General features: G+C 35.4%; 1 protein-coding gene across 2 annotated transcripts in view; it reads left to right on the plus strand.

Moving 5' to 3' along the window:
- PSMD14 (proteasome 26S subunit, non-ATPase 14) overlaps positions 1 to 25,213 on the plus strand; it is a 97,960-nt gene that overhangs the window by 30,671 nt on the left and 42,076 nt on the right. For both annotated transcript variants that reach the window (XM_043576891.1, XM_043576892.1), the window contains 2 exons: positions 23,532 to 23,603; positions 23,826 to 23,945. In XM_043576891.1, coding sequence (XP_043432826.1) covers positions 23,532 to 23,603; positions 23,826 to 23,945 — 192 coding nt within the window. The remainder of the gene's footprint in view (positions 1 to 23,531; positions 23,604 to 23,825; positions 23,946 to 25,213) is intronic.

Here is a 25,213-nt window from a genome sequence, read left to right on the forward strand (position 1 = left end):
AACGTTTATTCATTTTTGGGACAGAGAGAGACAGAGCATGAACGGGGGAGGGGCAGAGAGAGAGGGAGACACAGAATCGGAAGCAGGCTCCAGGCTCCGAGCCATCAGCCCAGAGCCCGACGCGGGGCTCGAACTCGCGGACCGCGAGATCGTGACCTGGCTGAAGTCGGACGCTCAACCGACTACGCCACCCAGGCGCCCCTATTTACTTTTTAAAGGGTAAAATTTGTTTGGGACTAGATATTCTAGATGCGGTTCTATTTTCTACTTGAACTTTAGAGAGATCAATATTAAAATTATACTGAATAAAAAATGCTGAAATTGAATAATTAATTGAAATCATGTTAACTGAAAGTGCCATTCTTAGCATTCAGAGGGAGTAATAAACAAGATAGGTTGAGACCAATATTACTTTATGGACACATAAAATTGAATGTATAGGGCTGGATTTCTTAAACAAGATAGCATGAATACTAACAGGATAGGTTGATAAATTAATTTACATTGGAATTTAAAATTCATTTTCCTCCAAAAACACCATTATAGAATAAACAGTTAGTATTTGTGGAGCACTTGTACCAGACACTCTTCTAAGTACTTTATATACATTAACTCATATACTCTTTACAACAACTGTATGAAGTTGGGTTATGTTGTAATCCTCATTTTTCAGATGTAGCTGAGACATGAAGAAGGTTACAAAGCAAAATGGTGAGCCACAGATTGGAAAGAGGTATCTAACATATAGTGGAGAAAGCACTGGTTATCAATATATATATTTAAGAAACCAGAAAGATACCCATTTTTAGGTGGGCAAAAGATACAAACATTAGAAGAGACATGAATATGAACTATAAAAAAACTGTAAAAGTGTATAATCACCTTGCTAAAATCTAGTAATGATAAAGATTTGCCTGCTCTACAACCTAGCAGATCTTTTCCTAATTATGTTCCCTGGTGAAAGTCTCCCACATGGAGACAGGAACATTCATAACAGCATTGTTTATATCAGGGGTTGGTACCCTTTTCTTAAAGGGCCAGATAGTAAATATTTTAGGCTTGTGGACCAAATGGTCTTTGTTGCAGTTATTCAATTCCACCCTGCCACTGTAGTGTTAAAGCAGCCATATGTAAAAAAAAAAAAAAAAAAATGAATGGGCCTGGCTCTGTTCCAGTAAAACTTCATTTTCAAAAACAGTCAGCTGGCTCACCCACAGGCTGTAGTTTGCTGATCTCTATTTCATAATATCAAGAAATTGAAAACAGCCTATTGTCCATCAGTAGGAGAATGTGTACATAATTTTGCTTAACAGTGGAATTTTGTAAAGTAGGTGATCTTCACATACCAACATGATTAATCCATACTTATATAATGGAAAAAGCAAGTGGAGGAATATTACATTCTATATGAAGTTTTTGTATACAATTTAAAACATGAAAATGCTAATCTATATTTTATCTATGTATATTTATATTTGTATAGTGAAAGTATAAAGAAATGCATGATAATCACCAAAATTAGAGTAGTGGCTATACCAAGGGTATGGAGAGGATGCAGTTAGAAAGGATCACACAAGAGCTTCAGCCCAACTATTTAGTGATGTTTTATTTCATAAGCTGGGTAATGAGTGTATTACATTATTTATTACATGTTTTTGGACCTCTTAAATATTTTATATAAGTTTTAAAAGAAACAAAGTTTAAAAATAACAAAATAACAATGATTAGTTAGAAAAAACATTAGTTGTTCACACTTTGGATGTTTGTCACTTGACTCTCTCTTCCTCTCGTTGCTGACTTAGGAGTATCATTTGCCTCTCTTACACCCAAGAAAGCAACTTTCTACTCTTAGTCCTAAGATCAGCTCTCAGTATGAATAACCCCTGTGCATAGTGTGCTGCCAACTTGGTTTACTGTCTCAGTCTCTTGTTCTCTTTCTAGTATGCTTCAAGCACCTTAATTTCCTTTTCTGTAGCCTCTCATTTATTCTGCCTTTTGGATGTATTTATCCTTCTGGGAGAAGGGATCTAAAGTTCTTAATGGAGACCACACAAGCAAAGGATTGCCTTTGGCATTTTCATGTATGCTTGGCTCACAGAGGCATCAGAATGCCTGCTGGCATGTTTGTGGGTGAGATAGTGATCAAAAATAAAAGCTAAAACTGCATTTATTTATAAAGAGATTGAAGAGTTATTTATTGAGCATCTTTTTTGTGGGTGTTGGGTAATCTTTATCTAGTGTGGAATTCTTTCAATTACATCCATAACCTTCTCTTAACGTTTTGATTTTTCTATAAAGATACTCCAACAGGGAGGGGTGTGTGGGTGGCTTAGTCGGTTGAGCTGAGCGTCCCGACTTCAGCTCAGGTCATGATCTTACAGTTCGTGAGTTCAAGCCCCACCTCGGGCCCTGTGCTGACAGTTCGGAGCCTGGAGCCTGCTTTGGATTCTGTGTCTCCTTCTCTGCCCCTCCCCCACTCATGCTCGCTCTCTGTCTCTCTCTGTCTCTCTCTCACTCTGCAAAAATAAATAAACATTAAAAAAAAAAAAGATATTCCAACAGGGAGCAATAGTATTATGCAGAGCATGCACCCAGATGCTGTGTGGAGTTACAAGTGAATGCAAAGCCCTTACAGAGTGTTTTACTTAATGGAGACTTAATGACATAAGAGTTTGTAGTAAAGAAAATCTAGTGGTGCTAAGGCGCACCACTTAGAGCCTGCGTGGAGAGTCCACTGTTAACCTACGCTAGAGACAGTATAATATGAATAGTGAATGTTTTCTTGCCTAAAGTAAAAGACATATTTCTTGGTTAATGAAAAATTATTTTAGCATTTGGTAAGAGAAGACATTTCAAAGTAGATGCTGTTTTATGACAAGAACAAAAGTATCATGTGTATATCATAAAATGTAAATTTCATTTGTATTCTTTTTATTAGAGGGAACTGCGGGACCTTTTAGTCAGGTGCTTTAGTCTTAAAAGTATTACTTATTTAAAGATAAAGAAGTAAAAAAAAAAAAAAGGCAGGGGGTACCTGGGTGGCTTAGTTAAGCATCTGACTTTGGCTTAGGTCATGATTTCACAGTTTGTGGGATCCATCCCTGCTTCAGGCTCCGTGCTGGCGGTGCAGAGCCTGCTTGGGATTTTCTCTCCCTCTCTCTCTGCCCCTCCCCCACTTGTGCTGTCTCTCTCAAAATAAATAAATAAACTTAAAAAAGAAAGATAAAGAAGTAGCATTAGGTTTTGAAAAAGTTACTGTTATATGTAGTAGTATAAAGTTGCCTCTGACTAGCTTAAGCTAGGCATAACAAATAAAATGGGAAAGAGACTTCCAATATGGACTTAAATTAGAAAGTACTGTACTTAATAGTTACTTGGGTATAATAGAGTTACCATATTTAGCAAATAAAAATATGGGATGCCCAGTTAAATTTGAATTCTATTTGAACAATGAGTATTTTTAAAATATAGATATGTCCCAAATATTTCATGGAATGTACATATTTAAAATATTCATTTATCGAAATTCAAATTTAACTGAGTATTATGAATTTTTTTATCTATCAACTCTGCTTGGGGATGAAGAACTTTAGTGGTTTAGATCAAGAGGGAAGAAAACTAGTGTTATTAAGAATAGATGTTAGTGTGTTTAATTTTGAGTAAATAACTGATTGTTATCATGATTTTTGATAGTCTTAAATTGTTCCTCTTTAGGCAGGCCTAAACCATTGTTTGTATACTGTATATAATGCTATTAAAGTTGCATTGGATTGAATTTTTTTTAAGTTTATTTTAAGAGAGAGAGTATGCATGAGCAGGAAAGGGGCAGAGAGACAGGAAGAGAGAGAATCCCAAGCAGGCTCTTTGCTGTCCGCACAGAGCCCCACATGGGGCTCAAGCTCATGAACTGTGAGATCAGGACCTGGGCCTAAATCAAGAGTTGGATGCTTAACTGATGGAGCCACCCAGGTGCCCCTGCATTGAATTAAATTTGAACTTTGTAATGCCAGGTCTTGATTAATCAGTGTGATAGAAAGGAACAGAGAACTCAGATCATTTCTTTTTTTTTTTTTTTAAATTTTTTTTTCAACATTTTTTATTTATTTTTGGGACAGAGAGAGACAGAGCATGAACGGGGGAGGGGCAGAGAGAGAGGGAGACACAGAATCGGAAACAGGCTCCAGGCTCCGAGCCATCAGCCCAGAGCCTGACGCGGAGCTCGAACTCACGGACAGCGAGATCGTGACCTGGCTGATGTCGGACGCTTAACCGACTGCGCCACCCAGGCGCCCCCTCAGATCATTTCTAATAAGAGTAAAAACAAAAACAGTTATAATGAGATATGGATGGATTTCATGTCCCTGTAATATTTATAACTATCAGAATGCTATGGTGGTAAGCAGTAAGATTCTGTTGGTAGGAAATAGTTAGATTCTGGAGATTTTGGATATGGCTTGAAGGTATTTCCTATCTTGATTAATGGTATTGATATTTGCCCCGCTTCCCCAGGAAAAACATGCAATCGCAGTGTGCTAATCCATTTCCTCTACATAGTTAGTCCTCAAGATTTGTAGTATGGGGTCTGTTTTCTAAAAGTCTCTTGAATGTATTTCTTCTGTCATTGTATCTGCTTAATTCAGACCTTTACATAATTTTTATCTGTACCCTTCTTGTCATAGTATCCCATAGTAAATCTTGCTACTACCAGCAATACAAGTCCTTTTTAAGATGTAGAGCTTATTATTTTATTCATTTGCTTAAACATTCTTTGTAAGGCTTTAGTCATCTTCACTGTAGGGTAAAAATTACAGTCCTCAAGCCAAACTCTAGTGATTCTTGAGGATTTAGGGAAAGGGGAGTGCCATCTCTCCTAAAAGTGGATCAGAATCAACTGGAAACTTTCTAAAATGATATGTAAAATAGTATGTCATTGTTACTGGTGAAAACGCATCTTCTCACTTAGGTGTAACAGGGCAGAGAGAAGATTGAAGACTAGTATGTGAACCGCTTTGTGGAATGGCTGCTTTGATCCTTTTTTGAGTTGATCTCTTGTCTAGATATTTAGTTCCTTGTAAGTTGTCTTTTTCCAGCTTTCTCTTGTTCAAACCTTCTCATATCTTAAACTAGCCCTATTATACTATTCGGTAATTCTTCAGGAGTCCAGGTCATTCTGCTTCTATTCATTCATGACTCATTCTCTTGAAACAAATGCCCCTTGCCGCCATTGTTTGTCTAATGAATTGTACTTTTTTTTTTTTTTTTTAAGTAATCTTTATACCTCATGTGGTGCTTGAATTCACGACTCCAGGATCGAATGTTTCATGCTCTTCCAATTGAGCCTGCTAGACACTCCTGAATTACACTTCTTAACTTTCCTTCTGGACTGCTTAAATAATCTTCTTCCTCTGGACATCTTCTATGGTGTGTCAGGAAGGCTGGGTTATGCTTCAAGAACAACCCGTAAATCTCAGTGACTTAAATTTTTAGAACTCAGTGAGTTCTAAAAACTTCAAGAACAACCCGTAAATCTCAGCTCCTTTGATTAGTGATTCAGCTAATCCTAGCCTTGAACTCTGTGTCTTCTTTTCCAGCGGTACCCATTGCTTGAATGTCGGGTAATCAGCTTTTTAGAATACTGTTGGTTACAATGACTTAAAACTACAAAGTTTTCCTTTTCACTTACACTGTATGTCTGTCATGGATCAGTTAGGTGCCATTTGGTGGTGTCATCCTTACTCTGGGACTCAAGCTGACAGAATGCTATCATTGAGCTCTGGCTCTTAAAAAGCTTTGACTGGAAATGACAGGTCACCTCTATTTATATTTCATTGGCTAAAGCAAGTCACATGTACCCACCTAAATTCAAGAGGTCAAGGAGGTGTAGTCCTATTATGTGCTGGAGGGAAGGACCAGAAATAATTTGGTGGATAACAGTAATTATCACTTATGATGTCTTCAAACCTGATTAATCTCTTACTTCCTACTGTAGCACTTTGTAAAACCATTCCATTTCACTGAGTTGAGATTATAATAAAATCCTATTGTAATGTGATTTGTGTATGTGATTTGTTTGGGGATTGGCTGTAGATCTCTGAAATTCCTCGCCAATTAGCCAGACAGACTTACTCCAGTCCTTTCATTAACCTCAAAATAATGAAATCCTTTGGTTTACAAGTTTGTATCAGTGGTTCTCAACCTTGGCTGTATTTTAGAATCACTTGGAATGCTAAAAAATAAAAAAGATTACTGAGCCTCACTCCAGAGTAATTTAAATCAGAGTCTCTGAGGGTGGGCCTAGACATCAGGATTTTTTAACTCCTCCAGGGGATTCTGAGGAATAAAACAAGGTTAGGAACCACTGGCTTACGTGTTTATTTCTTTGAAATAAAGGGGAAGGCTCTTTGAAAATAGGCCTTGTTTTTATTACATCTCCAAAGCTTGTTCTCTTTCCTATTATTTTGAGTTATCCTTTGATAACTCAAGTTACAATTATATGCTCATTTTTATTTTTACTTGTGTATTGTCTGTCTCCAACATACATTTTAAGGACTAGCACCACACCTGATTTATTCATCATATACCCGGTGCATGTCATACATGGTGTGTCACGCACAGAGCTTTCCTGTCTTTTTTCTTTTCCACCTAACCATGCCTATATTCACCCATGTTTTTGGATTTCCTCCCCTGTGTATGGTGCTTTCCTATATTGTTCTTCGTCTTTATTTTTTTCCATGAGGTGATATAAATAGCATATTTGAAAAATACAAAACAAGATAAGATACACCCACGCAGGCCAGGTTATTAGTATTCTGTGTTAACAACTCTAGGGCCTGCTTTTATGGCTGAACATTTAGTGGCTCTAACAGCTGATCACAGTAGCATCCACTTACTCTCCAGCTCCTTTGATTAGTGATTCAGCTAATCCCAGCCTTGAACTCTGTGTCTTCTTTTCCAGCGATACCCATTGCTTGAATGTCGGGTAATCAGCTTTTTAGAATACTGTTGGTTACAACAATATTCAGTTCTGAGAACTATATGTGAAAGGGAAATTGTTCTTAGCCTTAGATTTAATATTTGTACAAATTCTATAAATTAAAGAAATATTACATATTATTATAACATTTTGTATAGAAAAACACATCTTCTTTACTGTTTTATAACTGTATATTATTTTAAAACATGTCAGAGAATTCCAGACTGTTTGATTTATATTCTAAAGTGCTAAATATTTTTTGTAAAGGGAAAAGTAAGGATAGAAAGAAAAAGCATCTTTTAAAGATGGCCTTTTTTTTTTTTAATTTTTTTTTTTAACGTTTATTTATTTTTGAGACAGAGACAGAGCATGAACAGGGGAGGGGCAGAGAGAGAGGGAGACACAGAATCGGAAGCAGGCTCCATCCAGGCTCCGAGCCATCAGCCCAGAGCCCGACGCGGGGCTCGAACCCACGGACCGCGAGATCGTGACCTGAGCTGAAGTCGGACGCTTAACCGACTGCGCCATCCAGGCGCCCCTAAAGATGGCCTTTTAAAAAAAGTCATATCTTCAGGGGCGCCTGGGTGGCGCAGTCGGTTAAGCGTCCGACTTCAGCCAGGTCACGATCTCACGGTCCGTGGGTTCGAGCCCCGCGTCGGGCTCTGGGCTGATGGCTCGGAGCCTGGAGCCTGTTTCTGATTCTGTGTCTCCCTCTCTCTCTGCCCCTCCCCTGTTCATGCTCTGTCTCTCTCTGTCCCAAAAATAAATAAACGTTGAAAAAAAAAATTAAAAAAAAAAGTCATATCTTCAGAAAAACACCCATTGAAATTGAAGCACTATTAACTTATATTTAACTTAAGAACTCATGCTTTAGCAGCCCATTTTATTGTTTAAAAAGCTTTGAACAGAAATATGCAGGATGATCACTGTTTCATATCTCTGTGTCTTTCAGTATGTCTTTTTTTTTTTCTTGGAATACCTTTTCCCAACATTCCTCTCCCGTTTTTGTTTGGAAAAGTTCTGCATATTCTTTAATTCTTAGCCTATGGAAAGATTTTATCAAGTAGATTGCTCTGACTTTTGTGTCCCTTATATACGCCTCTATTTTTGCACTTAATCTACTGTGTTGCATTTACAGTTTTGTCTCTTTCTTGCCTACCTCCTAGTTCATAAACCTTTTGCGGGGGTGGGGGGGGCATGTTTGCCTTTGTACAGCCAGCAAGTAGGCTCCAGTTTGTGGTTGTTCAGTGAATAAATAAAAACATACATTCTGTGTATGTGTAAGTAACATACCATACATGTATTGTGTACTAATTCAGAAGGTGGGCCAATAGATTATGAGTGCTTCCCAAAATAACCAGTTTGTGGCTGACTTATGTTTTACATGTTTTGTGATTTAAATTCAGAGATAAATAGTAACATTGAACATTGTAAAAGAAAAAAGGGGCACCCATGACTACAAGAATTTTAAAGTCTGAGCTAGTTAGTAGTAGAGGGTCTCTTGTGGAACAGTTTGGATAACTTCATGTTCTGTTGTAGGACATGGAAGGTTCTGCTTGATTCTGGGAATTAATTTCCAGTTATAAAAGACAGCATGTTTTAGCTACTCAGACATTTGTAGTTATCTTACAGTTTCTGAAGTTTGACTACCTGATCTTCTGTGAATGATGCTTCTGTATAACAAAGGTAGTCAAGCATTGTGCTTGCTCCTTCCTCATTGCTGTGGGGCAGAGTGAACGTAACCCAGAGTGGGAGATAGTAGATCCCTATTCCGGAGGGACACATTTCTTAGATATCTAAAGTGATTGATGCTTACAGTATATTTCACATACATATTTTTAAGTACGTAAAAATTATTTCAAAGTGAGTGTCTTAAAAGAGAAATGTAACATTGGGCAGTGTGCATTAGGCCTCCAGATCCTTTGTTACTTAGATTAGTTGTCTTTATAACCAGGTAATGTTGTCATCTTACCCTCTCCCTTACTATTCTGTAGCCCCACCCTACTGCCTTTTTCCCCACTGAAATTTTTATATTCTCAAAGTATTGGTTCCATGGTAGCTATTTAGGTTTGCTGTATTGGAGGAGGTCAGTAGACCTAAGGAAAGAAAATCTGTTTGCATAGAGGAACTGAGTTTGTCAAATTGGAAGACTTGGAAGAAGAGTAGGGTGAGGTAGGGAAAGGAATATAGAATTGGGTGTAGTATAATTTCTATTTTTTATATCCTTGAACCATTATATTGCCCATTGTTATCTTAGCCCTTGCTAACCAAGTTTTTAATAAGCATATTTTTAGTTGTAGTTACTCAAGAGTCCAGCTATATTACAACAGTTGATGAAATTATGTCTGTATTGTCATGTTGGTAATTTTTTATTGATCACAAGTTACATAATTTTAGGTAGTATAAGTTTTCTGATGTTTAGTTCTTACTCTTACTCTTTTTATTAAAGGAAGTATTTTCAGGGTGACTCAGAGATGAAAGACATAAATATGTTAATTTAATTGTAATATTTAAAATGTTATTTATTTAGTTGAATTTTATTTAAAATGCCTGTAATGCTGAAGAATATATAAGAATATTAGTATTTATGAATACAGCATTTCAAAAGCAATGCATCATTATTTTGATATTTTCATTCTTATTTTTCTTTCCTTCTTTTTGTATTTTTTTTTTCCTTAAGAATTAATGTGCCATCTGGAAACCTCTGAGATCATGCCATAAAAGGAATTTAGGCTTTTTGGCAACCAGTCATTAGGATATGCTGTGACTATGCACCTTATCAGAATAATAAAACATAATTAGAAAGGTGTTTAACTCATATATATTTCAAAATATTTTTAAATTGAGGATTCGTGTATGGACATTATGGGAGTGAAAAAATTAATATTACCCTATCCTAACGGTAAGGTGATTAAGTCATCACCATAGGACAGTTGGATCCTTAAATGGAAATGTAAATCAAAACCTTATATGATTAAGTGGTTCCAAGCTATTTCTAAACACTATGTCCTATATCTTCTTTACAGTGTTAAAATAAGCAAATATAACTAGTTTATATGTTTTTTAGAAGGGAGAGTTGCTATTTTACATTGCAGTTAACTTGCTCTATTCTTCTCTTCTGAATAATATAGTCATTGGAACTGTTAGCCAAAGGACCTTTTTGGGAGGAACACTTTTTTTTTTAACTCTAAAAAGTAACAAGTTTTTTAAATTAATTGAGAGAAAACAGCTGAAATCATGCATTGAAGGGGTTAAGTCGACATGAAAGAATTCATTTCCACTTTAATGACCTAGCCTTGCTGGGTTAGGACGATGGGGAACATGCTTCTGACTTGTACTCCTATTGCCAATTAACACCTCCTATAACAGGTTGCCTCAGCTAGTCATTGAAGCTCAGGCAGTAGAAATAGTTTACATGCAGCTTGTTTTTCACACTAGTTGTTTAATACTCACAAAATTAAAGTATTAAAAGGTTGTTTCTTACCTTGCTGGATAGGAGATAAACAATACCATCGTGGTTATTTGTAGGTGTTTGAATTTGCCTCTTGTGGTCAGTTGGTTTTTTTAAGGATGTTTTAATTGCAGAAACTGAAGGTCGTTCATCAAATTTTTAAATATTTGACAGAATTTGTTAAATTTCAGTTATATTGGATACTATAAATTAGAAAATATTTTCTGTCAACTATTCAGTATATGTTTAGGTTTTATTTTGTTTTTCAAATGTAGTCACCTATTTGTTAATAAAATTTGTTTTCTCTTTCTTGAAAAATACATATTTTAACACACTTTTAAAAATAATTCTGTGATGCAGGACCAAATATACACCTTTAAACAACCATTGTAAAAATAAAGCCTGTGTGATATTTTAACCCTAGAACAACTTTTTAACGAATTTTGAAATGTTTTATGTCGTTTCCCAAAATAACTTTATATTTTTAGATAGTTTTAGAACGTTGCAGTTCAGTGATACTATTTATTTTACATTTCTTTTAAGTGACACTTTGGTTCGTGTTTAATCAGCAGGTATTTTAATAACATAATAAAATTGGCTAAATAATTGATACCAGTTCACACTAAGAGAAAGGTGGAGTAATATAACTAATAGTGTTAACAAATTTGTTAAAAGGCCTGAGTAGGTAACACTTTGAGGCGTTAGTTTTATCCTGTTATAATGGCAAATGCCTTTTTTTTTAGCACTTAGTCAACAAGGGCTGCCCAAGTAAAAGTCACAGCTTTTTATGCTGGATCAGATTTTAACCTTCTAAATGGGGGTGGGGTGTGGGGAACCATGTCTCATTTAAATGAACCACATTTAAAATTTGTGGATCTAGAAGTTAATTTTTGTTTTACTAAATGTGGCAGATGAAAACTTACTGTACAGAGGTTAGTTTAATGCCTTTGTGGAGTCCATCATAGGTATTATAACACTGGTTGGGTAGATTTTCATGGTATGTATAAAGGCGCTGTTTGTGCGTATGGTTCACCTATTTTCTCTGATTTTATACTCTTAGATTAAAGGTAGAGACTTTCTCTCCTTTTAAAATAAACTTAGTTTTGAAGAGTCAGACTTATGTAAGTGATTTTAAAGTTGACTGTAGGAATTGAATATTGAGGAGTTGTGTAGAAAATGTATTGCATTTCAATTTCTTGTTTATCCTAGGGGTATATTTTCGTTATGTGTCTTATACAGCAATATATAACTAAATCATATTTCACTTTTTAAATTGTAACGTTAATTTAAATTTTTAACAATAGACTATAAAGCTGCAGAACATTTAGGTTTTTTTCTTTTTTTACAGTAAACTCTACCCCCAATATGGGGCTTGAACTCAAGACCCTGAGATCAGGATCTACCACAGACTGAGCCAGCCAAGGGCCCCATAGATGTTTCTTATTTTACTTACCTGTTATCAATGATACATGCGTTTCTATTTTGTAGTGGCATTGTGTGACATACAGACCAGTTTTCTTTAGTTTTTTATTTTAGTTTTTCTTTTGCTTAATACCACGTTAATAATACCAGTGCCTTCAGTTATTCTATTGCTTTTAAAGAACCTTGAAATTTAAGTTACATCATGTTCAATCTCCAAAAAAATGACCTTCTGTACTTGTTTATCGTGGTAGTAAAATCATTATAAGGTCAGCAGAGAACTTGAATAGTTCACACACTTTATAAGCTGATTATTTTAGAGCTATGCTGTTTGACTAAGCACCAGAAAGAAAACATTTTCTCTATTATTTTTTATAGTAGTAAATCCCAAGTTTAAAAATTCAAAAAATATTTGGGTTCAGGTTTTCATTTGCTTTAATCATTGTATAATTTTTCACTTTGGTTTACCCAGCATTTAGCTTAGTTTCTTAAATATAGTAAGTTCTCAAAAAGTGAAAGATGATTGAAGTAATTCCAATTCTGTGCATTTATTCAGATTTTTTTCATCCTACAAGTGGGACATGGATGATTTGTTGTGATCACCACATGTCCATTTTAGTTGAATGTAAACAAAGGCTAAAAATAGTTAACTTAGGCCTAACTTAAAACAATTTGTATCAATTTCTACTTGTGAAATCCTTTGTTTCTCATTAAAGTCACAGGATTGCATATGTGAGATGTGAGGGCAGGGCTAGTTAAAGGGACTTGGAAACGTCAGTGGATAAGGGAAAAAACCATTATGTCTGTGTTTGCTGGATAGTGCCTCACAGTCCTAGGATTCTCATTACTACCTCATTACCCTGATCACTCCTGCTCTATACATTTCCCCTTCTTGAAGTCAATGACTCATACATTTTGTTTTTCTTAAGTTATTTGAAATACAGCTATACCTTGATATCTTTGCCTAGGGTATAGCCATCTAGCACCTGAAGTATTTTGAGATCTCATCATAGGGAACTTTTTAAAAAATTTTTATTCAAGTTAATTAACATACTGTGTTATTAGTTTCAGGTGTACAATATAATGATTCAACAATTCTTTACATTTCTCAGTAGTCATCAAAATAAGCGTAGTCTTGGGGGACAACTGGGTGACTCAGTCAGTTAAGTGTCTGACTCCTGGTTTTGGCTCAGGTCATGATCTCACAGTTTGTGAGTGTGAGCCCTGCATCGGGCTCTGTGCTGACAGTGTGGAGCCTGCTTGGGATTCTGTCTCCCTTTCTTTCTGCCCCTCCCTTGCTCTCTCTCCATCTCTCTCTCAAAATAAATAAAAATAAACTAAAAAAAAAAAAAAAAAAAAAAGTAAGTGTATTCTTCATCCCCATTATCTCTTTCACCCATCCCCCAATCCACCTCCCCTCTGGCAACCACCAGTTTGTTCTCTGTATTTAAGAGTCTCCTCTCTCTCTCTCTCTGTCTCTCTCTCTCTCTCAAAATAAATAAGCTTTATGAAAAAAGGGGAGAGCCCTGGGTGGCTTAGTTGGTCAAGCATCCGACTTTTGATTTCAGCTCAGGTCATGATCTTATGGTTCATGGGATTGAGGCCCATGTTGGGCTTTGCACTGGCAGTGCGGAGCCTGCTTGGGATTCTCTTTCTCTCAAAATAAATAAACTTTGCTAAAAAAAAAAAAAAAGTTTAAAAAGTCTTTTTTGTCTGTTTTTCTTTGTCCAGTTGTTTTGTTTCCTAAATTCCACATGAGTGACATTGTATGGTGTTTGTCTTTCAGAGAAAGGGATATTCAACAATATTCTTTAATTATTGTTTTTTTTTTCCTAGATTTATTTGTTATTAAAAGAAGCGTCATGAACATTCTGGTTCATGCAAACATCTCAGCTTATTTACTTAAATAATTTCTAGGAGTGCAAAAGTAGGGTCAAAAAGTTTGTGCAGTTGTAAAGCTCTTGATACACAGATTTTCTGATGGATTATACCAGTTTACATTCTCACCAACAGTGCTCAGAGTATTTCTTTTATAATACCATCTCCACAATTGGGTATTATAAAGCTCATGTGATAGAAAACAACAACATCTTAATGTGTTAATTGGTATTTCTTAATTAAAGAAGGTCAGCTAGTGAGGTTGAACATTTTCATATTTATTTCATCATGTATTTATGTAATTACTTGCTTTATATTCTTTGCCCATGTTTCCATTACAGTTTTTGTATTTTGTTTGTTAATTTATATATTGACTTTTTGTCATAAATGGGGCAACTATTTTTTCAGATTTTTTCTTTTTAGAAAAAATTTTAGATTATGTTGTCAGTTTTATATTTTATATGTGCAAATTAGAATGTGTTTCCTCACCCAGATCAGATATTCATGTATAAACACACACACACACACACACACACACACACACACACACAAATACCCGTATATATATGTATATAAAACTCTTCACACTCCTCTTCTGCCAGCCTCTGGCAATCACCATTACACTTTCTGTCTTTTTGATTTTACTACTCTAAGTACCTCATCATATAAGTGGAATTATACTTTGTTTTTTGTGATTGGCATATTTCCCTTTGCATGATGTTCACTTCATTCATATTTTAGTATATTGCACAATTTCCTGCCTTTTTAAGGCTGAATAATATTCTATTGTATGTATATACCACATTTTGCTTATCTTTTATTATTTTTAATGTTTATTTATTTATTTATTTTGAAAGAGAGAGAGTGTGAGCAGGGGAGGGGCAGCGAGAGGGGTTGGGGGGGAGAATCCCAAGCAAGATCCACACTCAGAGTGGAGCCCGACATGGGGCTTGATCCCACGACCGTGAGATCATGACCTGAGCCGAAATGCAAATCAGATGCTTAAGCAGCGGTGCCCCCATTTTGCTTATCTTTTAATCTCTTGATGGATATTTGGGTTGTTTCCACATTTTAGCTATTGTAAATAATGTTGCTGTGAACATTGGTATACAAATATTTCTTTGAGAACCTGCTTTCAATGTTTTTGGGTGTATATCCAGAAATGGAATTGCTAGATCTTATAGTATTCTATTTTTAATTATTTGAGGAACTGTCATAACTGTTTTCCATAGTGACTTTACTATCTTACATTCCTGTCAGCAGTGCACAAAGGTTTGAATTGTTGTTTCTGGGTTTTTTCTTTTCTTCTCTCCCTTTCTTTCTTTTGATAATAGCCATCCTAATGGGTATAAGATGGTATCTCATTATAGTTTTGATTTGCATTTCCCTTATGATTAGTGATGTCGAGCATCTTTTCATGTGCTTATTGGCCATTCACATATCTTCTTTGGATGAATGTCTGTTCAAGTTGTTTGCCCACTTATGAATCAGGGTTTTTTGTTGATGAGTTTTAGGAGTTCTCATATAATCTAGATATTGAACTGCGGTATTTTCTCCCATTCTGTAGGTTGTCTTTTACACTGTTGATAGTATCTTGTGATGCACAAATTTTTAAATTTTGCATGAGGTCCATTTATCTGTTTTTTCTTTTACCTGTGCCTTTGGTGTCATATCCAAGAAATCATTGCCAAATCAACATTGTGAAGCTTTTGTCCTTTGTTTTCTTCTCTCATTGTTAGATCTTATATTAGGTCCTTGATCCATTTTGAGTTAAAATTTTTAAGGTGTTAGGTAAAGTTCCAGTTTCATTCATTTGAATGTGGATATTCAGTTTTCCTAGCACCATTTGTTGAAAACACTGTCCTTTCCCATTGAATTGTCTTAGCACCCTTGTTAAAAATTATTTGACCATATATGTAAGGGTTTATTTCTGGGCTCTCTCGGCTCTTCATTGGTCTGTATGTCTATTTTTTGTGCCAGTACCACACTTTTGATTACTGTAGCTTTGTAATAAGTTTTGCAGTCACGAAGTTTGAGTCCTTCAGAAGGTTTTGTTCTTTTTCAAGATTGACTTGGCTAGTTACCATCCCTTGAGATTCCATATGAATTTTAGGTTGGGTTTTCTGTTTCTGCAACAGTCACCATTGGAATTTTGATAGAGATTACATTGAATCTGTAGATTGCTTTGGATAGTCTTGACATTTTAATATGAAGTCTTTAGATCATGGGCTGTGTTTCCCATTTCACATTATTTATTTATGTTCTTTAATTTCTTGCAACAGTGTTTTATAGGTTTCTTCATAAACTCTTTGATGTCCTTGGTTGATTGCTAAGTATTTTATTCTTTTTGATGTTACTGTAAATGGAATTGCTTTTAGAATTTCTTGTTTCATTTTGTTTTGTTTTTTAAGTAGGCTCCACACCCAATGTGGGGCTTTAACTCAACCCCAAGATCAAGAGTCCCATGCTCTATTGACTGAGCCCGCCAGGCGTCCTGCTTTTAGAATTTCTTTTTCAGATTGTTCCTTGTTCATGATAAAAATCAATGCAACTGATTTTTGTGTGTTGACTGTAGCCTGCTATTTTGTGAATTCATTTATTAGTTCTAATAGTTTTTCGTGTGTGTGTAATTGTTAGCATTTTCTACATGTAAGAGCATCTTATCTCCAAACAGGGACAGTTTTACTTCTTCCTTTCTAGTTTAGATGCCTGTTATTTCTTGCCTAATTTCTTTGGCTAGAACTTCCAGTGCCATGTTGAATAAGTGGTGAAAATAGGCATTCTTGTCTTGTTCCTGATTTTAAAGGAAACACTTTTTGTCTTTTGCCTTGGAGTACTATGTTCACTGTGGGCTTTCAGATACGGCTTTTATCATGTTGAGGTAGTTTCCTTCTATTCCTTGTTTGTTCAGTATTTTTATTATGAAACGGTGTTGAATTTTGTTAGATGCTTTTTCTTCATCAGTTGAAATGATTGTGTGGGCTTTTTTCCCCTTTATTCTGTTCATGTGGTGTATTACATTGGTCAGTTTTCATTTGTTGAACAATCCTAGCATTGCAGGAATAAATCCCACTTGGTCATGTGTAGAATAATCCTTTACATATACAGCTAAGTTTTGTTTGCTAGTATTTTGTAGAGGAGTTTTTACCAGTGTTTGTAAGAAATATTGGTCTGTAGGTTTTTGGTTTGGGTTTTGGTTTTTTATAGTTTATTTCGAGAGAGAGCACGAATGAGGGAGTGGGAAAGAGGCAGAGAGAGGCGGGGAGAGAGAATTCCAAGCAGACTCTGGGCTGTCAGTGCAGAGCCTGATGTGCAGCTCCCATCCCATGAACCGTGAGATCACGATCTGAGCTAAAATTGAGAGCCTGGTGCTCAATTGACTGACCCATCCAGAAGCCCCTGTAGTTTTCTTGTAGTGTCTTTGGCTTTGGTAGCAGGTAATGCTGACCTCATAGAATGAATTAGGAAGATCCCTTCACCAATATTTTTATCCAGATTTTATAATTTGATTTTTTTAATGTAAATAATCTATCTGGGTGGTGAGGTAATGTGATATGGAGAAATAAATTTAGTTCTAAGTGTTTTCAGTAGTGGGATGCTCAGTCGGTTAATTGTCTGACTCTTGGTTTTGGTTCAGGTTATGATCTCATGGATCATGGGTTCAAGCCCTGCATCAGGCTCTGTGATGCTGGTACAGAGCCTGCTTGGGATTCTCTCTCTCTCTCTCTCTCTCTCTCTCTCTCTCTCTCTCTTTCTCTCTCTCTCTGTCTCTCTCTCTCTCTCTCTCTCTCTCCCTCCCTGTCTTCCTCTCTCTCTCCCCCCCGCCCCACCCCTGCTTGCTCTCAAAATAAACTTTAAAAAAAATGTTTTCAATATTAAATAATTAAAAAGTAAAATACAATACAATACAATTCTGTGGCGATAATTTTGTAATCTAACTGGAGCAATATAATACCAGACATAGATAACGTAAATTTATTAATACCACTGAAAAAGTTACGACAATTGGCTTCAAAATCAGCTTTAGAGCCAAATATTTAATAGTGAACTCTTCCAAAATTTAAAGACATAGACAATTTAGGATATACAATTGATCCTTGAACAGTATGGGTTTGAACTTACACGGGTCCACTTACATACACAGAGTTTTTCCAATAAATACAGTACAGTAGTGTAAATATATTTTCTCAATAACCTTTTCTCTATTATAAGAGTAAAGTATATAGTCCATATAACATACAAGATATGGGTTAATTAATTGTTTATATTATCAATAAGGCTTCTGGTCAACAGTGGGATATTAAGTTTGGGGGGGGAGTAAAAAAATTATATGTGGATTTTTGAGTGCACGGGAAATTGGTACCCTTAACCCCCTATGTTCAAGGGTCAACTGTATTAATATTACCAGAACACAGAAAGTAGGAAAGTGTAAAATTTCACAAGTATTTTATAAATCTAACATAATGATATCAAAAGCTGACAAATTTAACAGAAAAAAAGAAAATTCCCAGGTCACATGGGTGGCTCAGTTAAGCATCCAACTCTTGATTTAAGCTCAGGTCATAGTCTCACGGTTTGTGGTGTCGAGCCCCATCTCTGGCTCCATGCTGTCAGTAGAGCCTGGTTGGGATCTCCCTCTCCCTGCCCCTCCCCTGCTCACACTTTCTCTCTCAAAATAAAGAAATAAACTTTAAAAAAAATAGAAGGAGGGGCGCCTGGGTGGCTCAGTCGGTTAAGCGTCCGACTTCAGCCAGGTCACGATCTCACGGTCCGTGAGTTCAAGCCCCGCGTCAGGCTCTGGGCTGATGGCTCAGAGCCTGGAGCCTGTTTCCGATTCTGTGTCTCCCTCTCTCTCTGCCCCTCCCCCGTTCATGCTCTGTCTCTCTCTGTCCCAAAAATAAATTAAAAAAAAAAAAAAATAGAAGGAAAATGCCCAACTGGTCTCTAGTCTCACTTATAAACAGGGAAACAAAAACTAAAAAAAAAAAAAAAATGTAAATCATATCAACCGTTTATCCCAGGAGTAGAAACTTGATTTAATACTGGGAAATCTATTACTGTAGTGCATTGCTGGACAAAGGCAAGCCGAGTAAAACATAGTGGCCATTATGGCTGTGTTTACAAAAAGAAATACAGATATGTCACTGACTAACAAATCTTTCCAGTCCTTTGTTTCATTTTAATTTTTATTTGTAAGTAGTATATCCATGAATTTCCAATTTAAACGTTATGAGAGGCTTTTGACAAGGGACTTTAATTCATTTATATTTTTTCATAGCCAGTATATTTGATCTTATATTTACTGTTTTTATTTTGTTCCCTTCTTGGTTCCCTACTGTTTTGTTTTATTTTATTGTCAGTGTTGTATCTGCTTTTCTTCCTCCAGTGATTTTATAAGGTGTACATTCAGTTTTAATGTTTATTGTGGTTATTTTAAGGTTGTTCAGAAGACTTTTTAATCCATATTTCTTTAGTAGTCAAAATCACTTAAACAGATTCCTTTTTCTTTTTCCCCTCATATTTGTGAAACAGAGAATTTTGTACATTTCATTTCTTTCCACTGCCCTGTATAGTTACTTGGACAGTATCTGTGGTTTGGAACCTGTTTTTTTGTTTTTGTTTTTGTTTTTACATCTATATGTATTTTTAACTACTCTCAGTAATCTTAACAGATTTTTTTAATGTAATGGCTTTTCTATTTTTAAGGTTTTAATTTTAATTTGTGGTGCCTCAAGTGGATGATTTATTCAAGAAATTCTTTGAAGAAGGATACATGGAATTATATTTTCCGAGTCTTTGTGTATTTAGTAACATATTTGTGGGTCTAAAGACATTTTTAAAATATAAAATTTCTGACTCACATTGTTTTTCTATTAAAACTTGGGAACTTCCTTTCATTGTTTTCTGCTACTTAATGTTGCAGAGAAATATCCAAAGTCAACCTGAGTTGCATTTTTTCATAAGGTTAGTTTTTCTACCTTCATGTTTTTAGATATTTTGCTTTTATCCTTGTAGTTAAGATTTACCTAAGACTTTCCAAGGTATAATAGTTTCTTCGCTGATTATTGCCTGACATTTAGTGATCTAAAAGTTGAAATTTTATTTTTTTCATTCAGGAAAATTTTTCAGCCTTACTGTTACTTATTGATCTTTTCTATTTCTTGTTTTATCCTCAGGAACAACCGTATTTCTTAGCTTACAGCTCCTTTGTCCTCTCTTATCATTATATTTCTTGTAGTTTTCATCTCTTACTTTTTATTTTACATTCTGAGCTATCTTTTTTGTGTTCTGTATCAGTGAGTTAAACTTGTCATGTTTATTTTTACCCTTGTTTCCTCCAGTGCAATTTTAGTTCTTAATTATTTTTCACCTTTTCATCTTGGATGTCCTTGAACTTTCTATTTCAAAGTTAGGAAAGCTTCTTGTATTCTACTGATGCCAAATAATTTTCTAAAATTTTGTTTAGGAGTCCTATTTTTAGATGTCTTTCCTCTCTTTGAATAGCGAGGATGCTATTCCTTGGGAGTGTTTGCTAAAAGACAATGTAGGTATATTGTCCATAGCCCCACATTTTTCTTAACTTGGGTCATCTTTGATCTACCGTTGTACAGGTCCTTATACAAATCTCTTAGCTCAGTTTCCAGGGTCTTGAATTGGGTTTTCTTCTTTGCCTGATTGTACATTCTTCTGGACAGGTGAGCATGTGGGAAAATGATAGCCTCAGATATTCACAGCTGCAGGAGATCCTTAGCAGCTGTCCCATAGACAGTATATTCCATGGGTTACTCTTTTTTTTTTTTTTTTTAAGAATGCAGTTCAGGGGTGCCTGGCTTGCTCAGTGGGAAGAGCACATAACTCTTGATCTTGACTCTTGATCTCAGGATGGTGAGTTCAAGCTCTATGTTGGGTGTAGAGATTACTTTAAAAAAAAAAAAAGCAGTTCACCACTACTTCTTTTCTACTTCTTGCCAAGTTTTTTTTTTCTAAGAAATTTAGTCACTGACTAGATCAAGAAACAGAATAGTAGCGGAGTGAGAAGAGTAACAGGAAATAATCACTGACTACTGTCTCAAAAAATAGCTCCCATCCAGTAGAGAAAAAGCTGCATGGTTTTCTGTTAGTATGTTTCTGAACCAGAAGAAAATAGTGAAAGAGGAGGTAATGGTCTTTATATCTACTTGCTTATGGCTGTGCTCTTTCAGAGCGTAATTAGTGGGTATTTTTCATTTCTGTTGCATTGCCTTGCAGTACCTTAGTTTATTTATTCATTCATTTTTTCAACCAGTACTTACTAAGTTCTTATGATGTGCTAGGCCCTCTGCTGTGTACTGGTTATATAAATGTTAAACAAATTAAAGTTGGTTTTTTAATTGATAGCAGGGGTAGTTTCTGGGTTTTGTCAATAATATATTTTGGTGATGGTGTGATGTTTTATTTCCCTGTTTCTTTTTTTCTTAATCATCTCTGGCAAGTTAAGAAGGACTGTATTAAAAGGAAAAAAAAAAAAAAAGTGGTGCCTGGGTGGCTCAGTCCGTTAAGTGCCTGACTCTTGATTTTTGGCTCAGGTCGTGATCTCACTATTTGTGGGATTCAGCCCCATATCCACCTCTGGGCTGACAGCGGACAGCGTGGAGCCTGCTTGGGATTCTCTCTCCCTCCTCTCTGCCTTTCCCCAGCTCACACCCTGTGTCTCCCACATCAGATAAATAAATGAATAAACAAACAAATATTAAGCAGAAAAACTGTAGCCTAGATACCAGTTTAAATTCTTTTTCTCCATATGAAATTTTAAGTTGCTCTGGATTCAGGAAATAATTTCTATGAATACAATTTCGATGAATACTTCCCTAAGACCTCTCATCATGGCTAACTTACTACTGTTCTCGCTTTTTTTTCTTAAAGTTTCTTTACTTTCTTAGATGAATAAATCATATCAACAAAATTATCATGTTTTATATGATGATCTCAACAAATGTTTTGGCATGACAGCACTTCAGCTTAAGAGTTTTCATTCTGAAAGACACTCCTATCTATTTGAAAGGCAAGCAGTAAACCTGCATTAGGTGATAATAGATGAATTCGTTTTGGGTTTTAAGTTTATTTTCTGGCATTTATTATTAAAAATAAGGTTTGAAAAATTTTTTTAACGTTTATTTATTTTTGAGACAGAGAGAGAGCATGAACGGGGGAGGGTCAGAGAGAGAGAGGGAGACACAGAATCCGAAACAGGCTCCAGGCTCTGAGCTGTCAGCACAGAGCCTGACCTGGGGCTTGAACTCATGAACCGCAAGATCATGACCTGAGCCGAAGTTGGACGCCTAACCGACTGAGCCACCCAGGCGCCCAAAAATAAGTTTTAATAATTTTATTATTAAAACAGTTAAGTGTCTGACTCTTGATTTCAGCTCAGATCATGATCTCATTGTTTGTGAGTTGAGCCCCGAGTGGCTCCTCACTGGGCGGTACCTGTTTGGGATTCTCTCTCTCCCTCTCTCTCCCTCTCCCTCACCCTCTCCTTCTCTCTCTCTCTCTCTCTCTCTCTCTCTCTCTCTCTGCCCCTCCTCCGTTCGCATGCACACACATGCACATGAGGTCTCTCTTTCAAATAAATACTTTAAATAAAATTAGAGGCATTTGATTTTTCACACCCCTTTCTACATAAAGAAACAAATAATTTTTGTATGTAGTTTTTATACTTAGAGAAAACATACATAGAACTTTATGCTTCTGGCAAATATTATGAGCTTTTAAACAAAACCAAAAAATAAAAATTGAAAAATCAGAGCATTTAGCAAATAGACAAGAAGCACAAAATACACATAGACCTACAAGTCTGAAATGTAACAAGTGAAGTAATTGTTTAATTTTAGTAAGTAAACCCATAAAAGCAAGATAGAATATTGATTTATAATTGGATAGCTAACATGTTTGTTTTACAATTTGTAATAGAGTTATTGTCAAGGAAAGGAAACTTTAAGCAACACAGAACCTGACAATTATAGGACACATCTCATTTTAATTTCTCCAAGTGCCAGTTTTAAAAAACAATAAAGCTTTCTGTGTGCAGAAATACATGTATAAGATTGTAGTCATCTTGAGGGTAATGACCCTATATAAATTACCTTATGTCTCCGAATGTTAGAGTCAAAAGAGGCTTGTTGCTTTTGATGAAGAAGACACAATCCTTAGGGAGAGCATAATGTGTCCCTTAACCTGTGGTAAGATTAATGGTAACATTTGTTTTAAAGATAGTAGTCCCGATTTAAAAGTATTTTCATATTAGCTACAGCAGTCTCAACCAGTTTGTTCACACCTGGTGCACTTGTGTTAAATTTGTTGTATTGGGGAGGGGAATAACTTCATCAGGTGGAGTGCATAGTATGTTGTTCACAGCTCTTTCACCTAGGGATTAGAAATCTTCTGTCCCCTATCCCCAACCACATCTACGTATCTGCAGAGATCCCATAGCCCTAAATGTACATGCTGTCCGTAGCTGAAAATCAGTCTCAGATTGTGGTAAGAAACATGGCTAATTGGTGCATGGTAATCATTTTGTAGCAGAGGTAGATAAGCATTGCTGGAAGATTTAAGCTTTATGTCCATTGGACACTTGCCTGAGTACTAAGTTTGTTTTATTTTGCCAGCAGGTTTGATATTTGCAAAGTTGTTTTGATTATTTGTGTTGTACCCGACTAAAAGGATACTTGACATATTTTCCCAAAACTCTTAAAAACAATCGTTTATATAACATGTAACTAATTTTAAACTCATAAACTGTGTGTTTATAATAATTGATATGCTTATTTCTAGGGGCCACCCACAGATGCTCCTGCAGTGGACACAGCAGAGCAAGTATATATTTCTTCCCTTGCACTGTTAAAAGTAAGTATTGAAAGTTACTTGCTTTAGAGAGCTTTATTGCTTTCACTCTCTGTCTTTTAGTTGGGAATACTTGTTAATGTTAATCCTCAAACGGAAGCTGTTGTTCTAGGTACATCTATAATAAGAGTGTTTTTATTTCTACTGAAGCAAAATTAGGTTATTAAAAAAATAGAAAGGACCAAAGATTTTAAAGCTTCGTATCTACCTATGTTCTCTTTACAGATGTTAAAGCATGGTCGTGCTGGAGTTCCAATGGAAGTTATGGGTCTTATGCTTGGAGAATTTGTTGATGATTACACCGTCAGAGTGATTGATGTGTTTGCTATGCCACAGTCAGGAACAGTGAGTACTTTTTATGGTTGCCTGCTGTAAGTAAATGTGTTTCTTTTCTCTTTCCTCTTCCTATGCAAAATCACTTTCATCATATTATATTTTCTCTTCCTGATAGGAAAAATCCATCATAAGATTAATGATAGAAATATCTAGATTGTATTGAATTAACTCATTCATCTTTTGAATGCATCATGAATTCCCTGTAGGTCCACAAACTGAAGGATGCTAGCATTAAATCCCTTTACTCATACTTTCAGCTTTAACTAGCATAGCATCCTAGATTTATGTTAATTGCTAAAATAGTAGGGTATTAATTGAACGCTTCAGATTTTAGAAACTCTCTTAGATGTAATTCAGATACATTATCTAGTCCTCATGTTTTGTTCCTATTGTTTTGAAATATGGTCCCTTTTTTTATAGATGGTGATAAATGACTCTTAAGCTTTTCCTATTCAAAATGTTAAATTTAATGAAACCAAAAAACTATGGCAAACTTTAGTTCTTTTGCCCAGGTATGGTAATTTCTTTATAGAGGAAGCATATACTACATACAAACTTTGGAAGTCATCTACTTTATCTTTTTAGAATACATTGTATTATTCTCTCTGGAAGCTTTTTATTTTGTTTTGGTATTTTATGTAATGCATTGGATTTGTGTGGCCAAACAACAGTAACTCTTCTACCTTTCGTACAAAAAACTGTACACATATCCTTCTCATCTGTTTGCCTAGAAAAATATAACATGTATATTTTTCTGATGGATTTTTTCCCCTAATATTCAACATTTCTCTTATCGAGCTTTGTAAAATATCTGGATAAAAGAGATTGTTGTCATACAGCTGTTTGCTCTGTTTGAGACTCTTAACTGTAAGTATTCTTCAACAAAGTAGATAATAGAGAAAACCAAGTTCTATTTTTAAATAGTGTAATATATACATTTTATAGATGGTTTAGAGTTGTTATTACAGATTGTAGTGTGTTTGTAAATGATGCAAAATATAGAAAAATACACAAATTCTTCTCCAAATAGACAAGTTTGTTGAGGTAAATTAATTTAGATCTGCTGATTTTGTCCACCTGGCTATCCCTTGTCTTTATTTTGTACAATTGGATATAGAGAGATATGCTGCATGTTAACTAAAAATTTAGATTTATGTCTTAGGCTGTTGTTACTTGTATTTATCTTTTCATGTCTGAATTTGAAAAACATAACAAAATTAACTAGTATTTCTGTTATATGTGGTCTTTATCAATTATAATAAAGAGTTCTTAAGTTT

Source organism: Prionailurus bengalensis, chromosome C1 (assembly GCF_016509475.1).
Source record: "Prionailurus bengalensis isolate Pbe53 chromosome C1, Fcat_Pben_1.1_paternal_pri, whole genome shotgun sequence".
Lineage (NCBI taxonomy): Eukaryota > Metazoa > Chordata > Mammalia > Carnivora > Felidae > Prionailurus > Prionailurus bengalensis.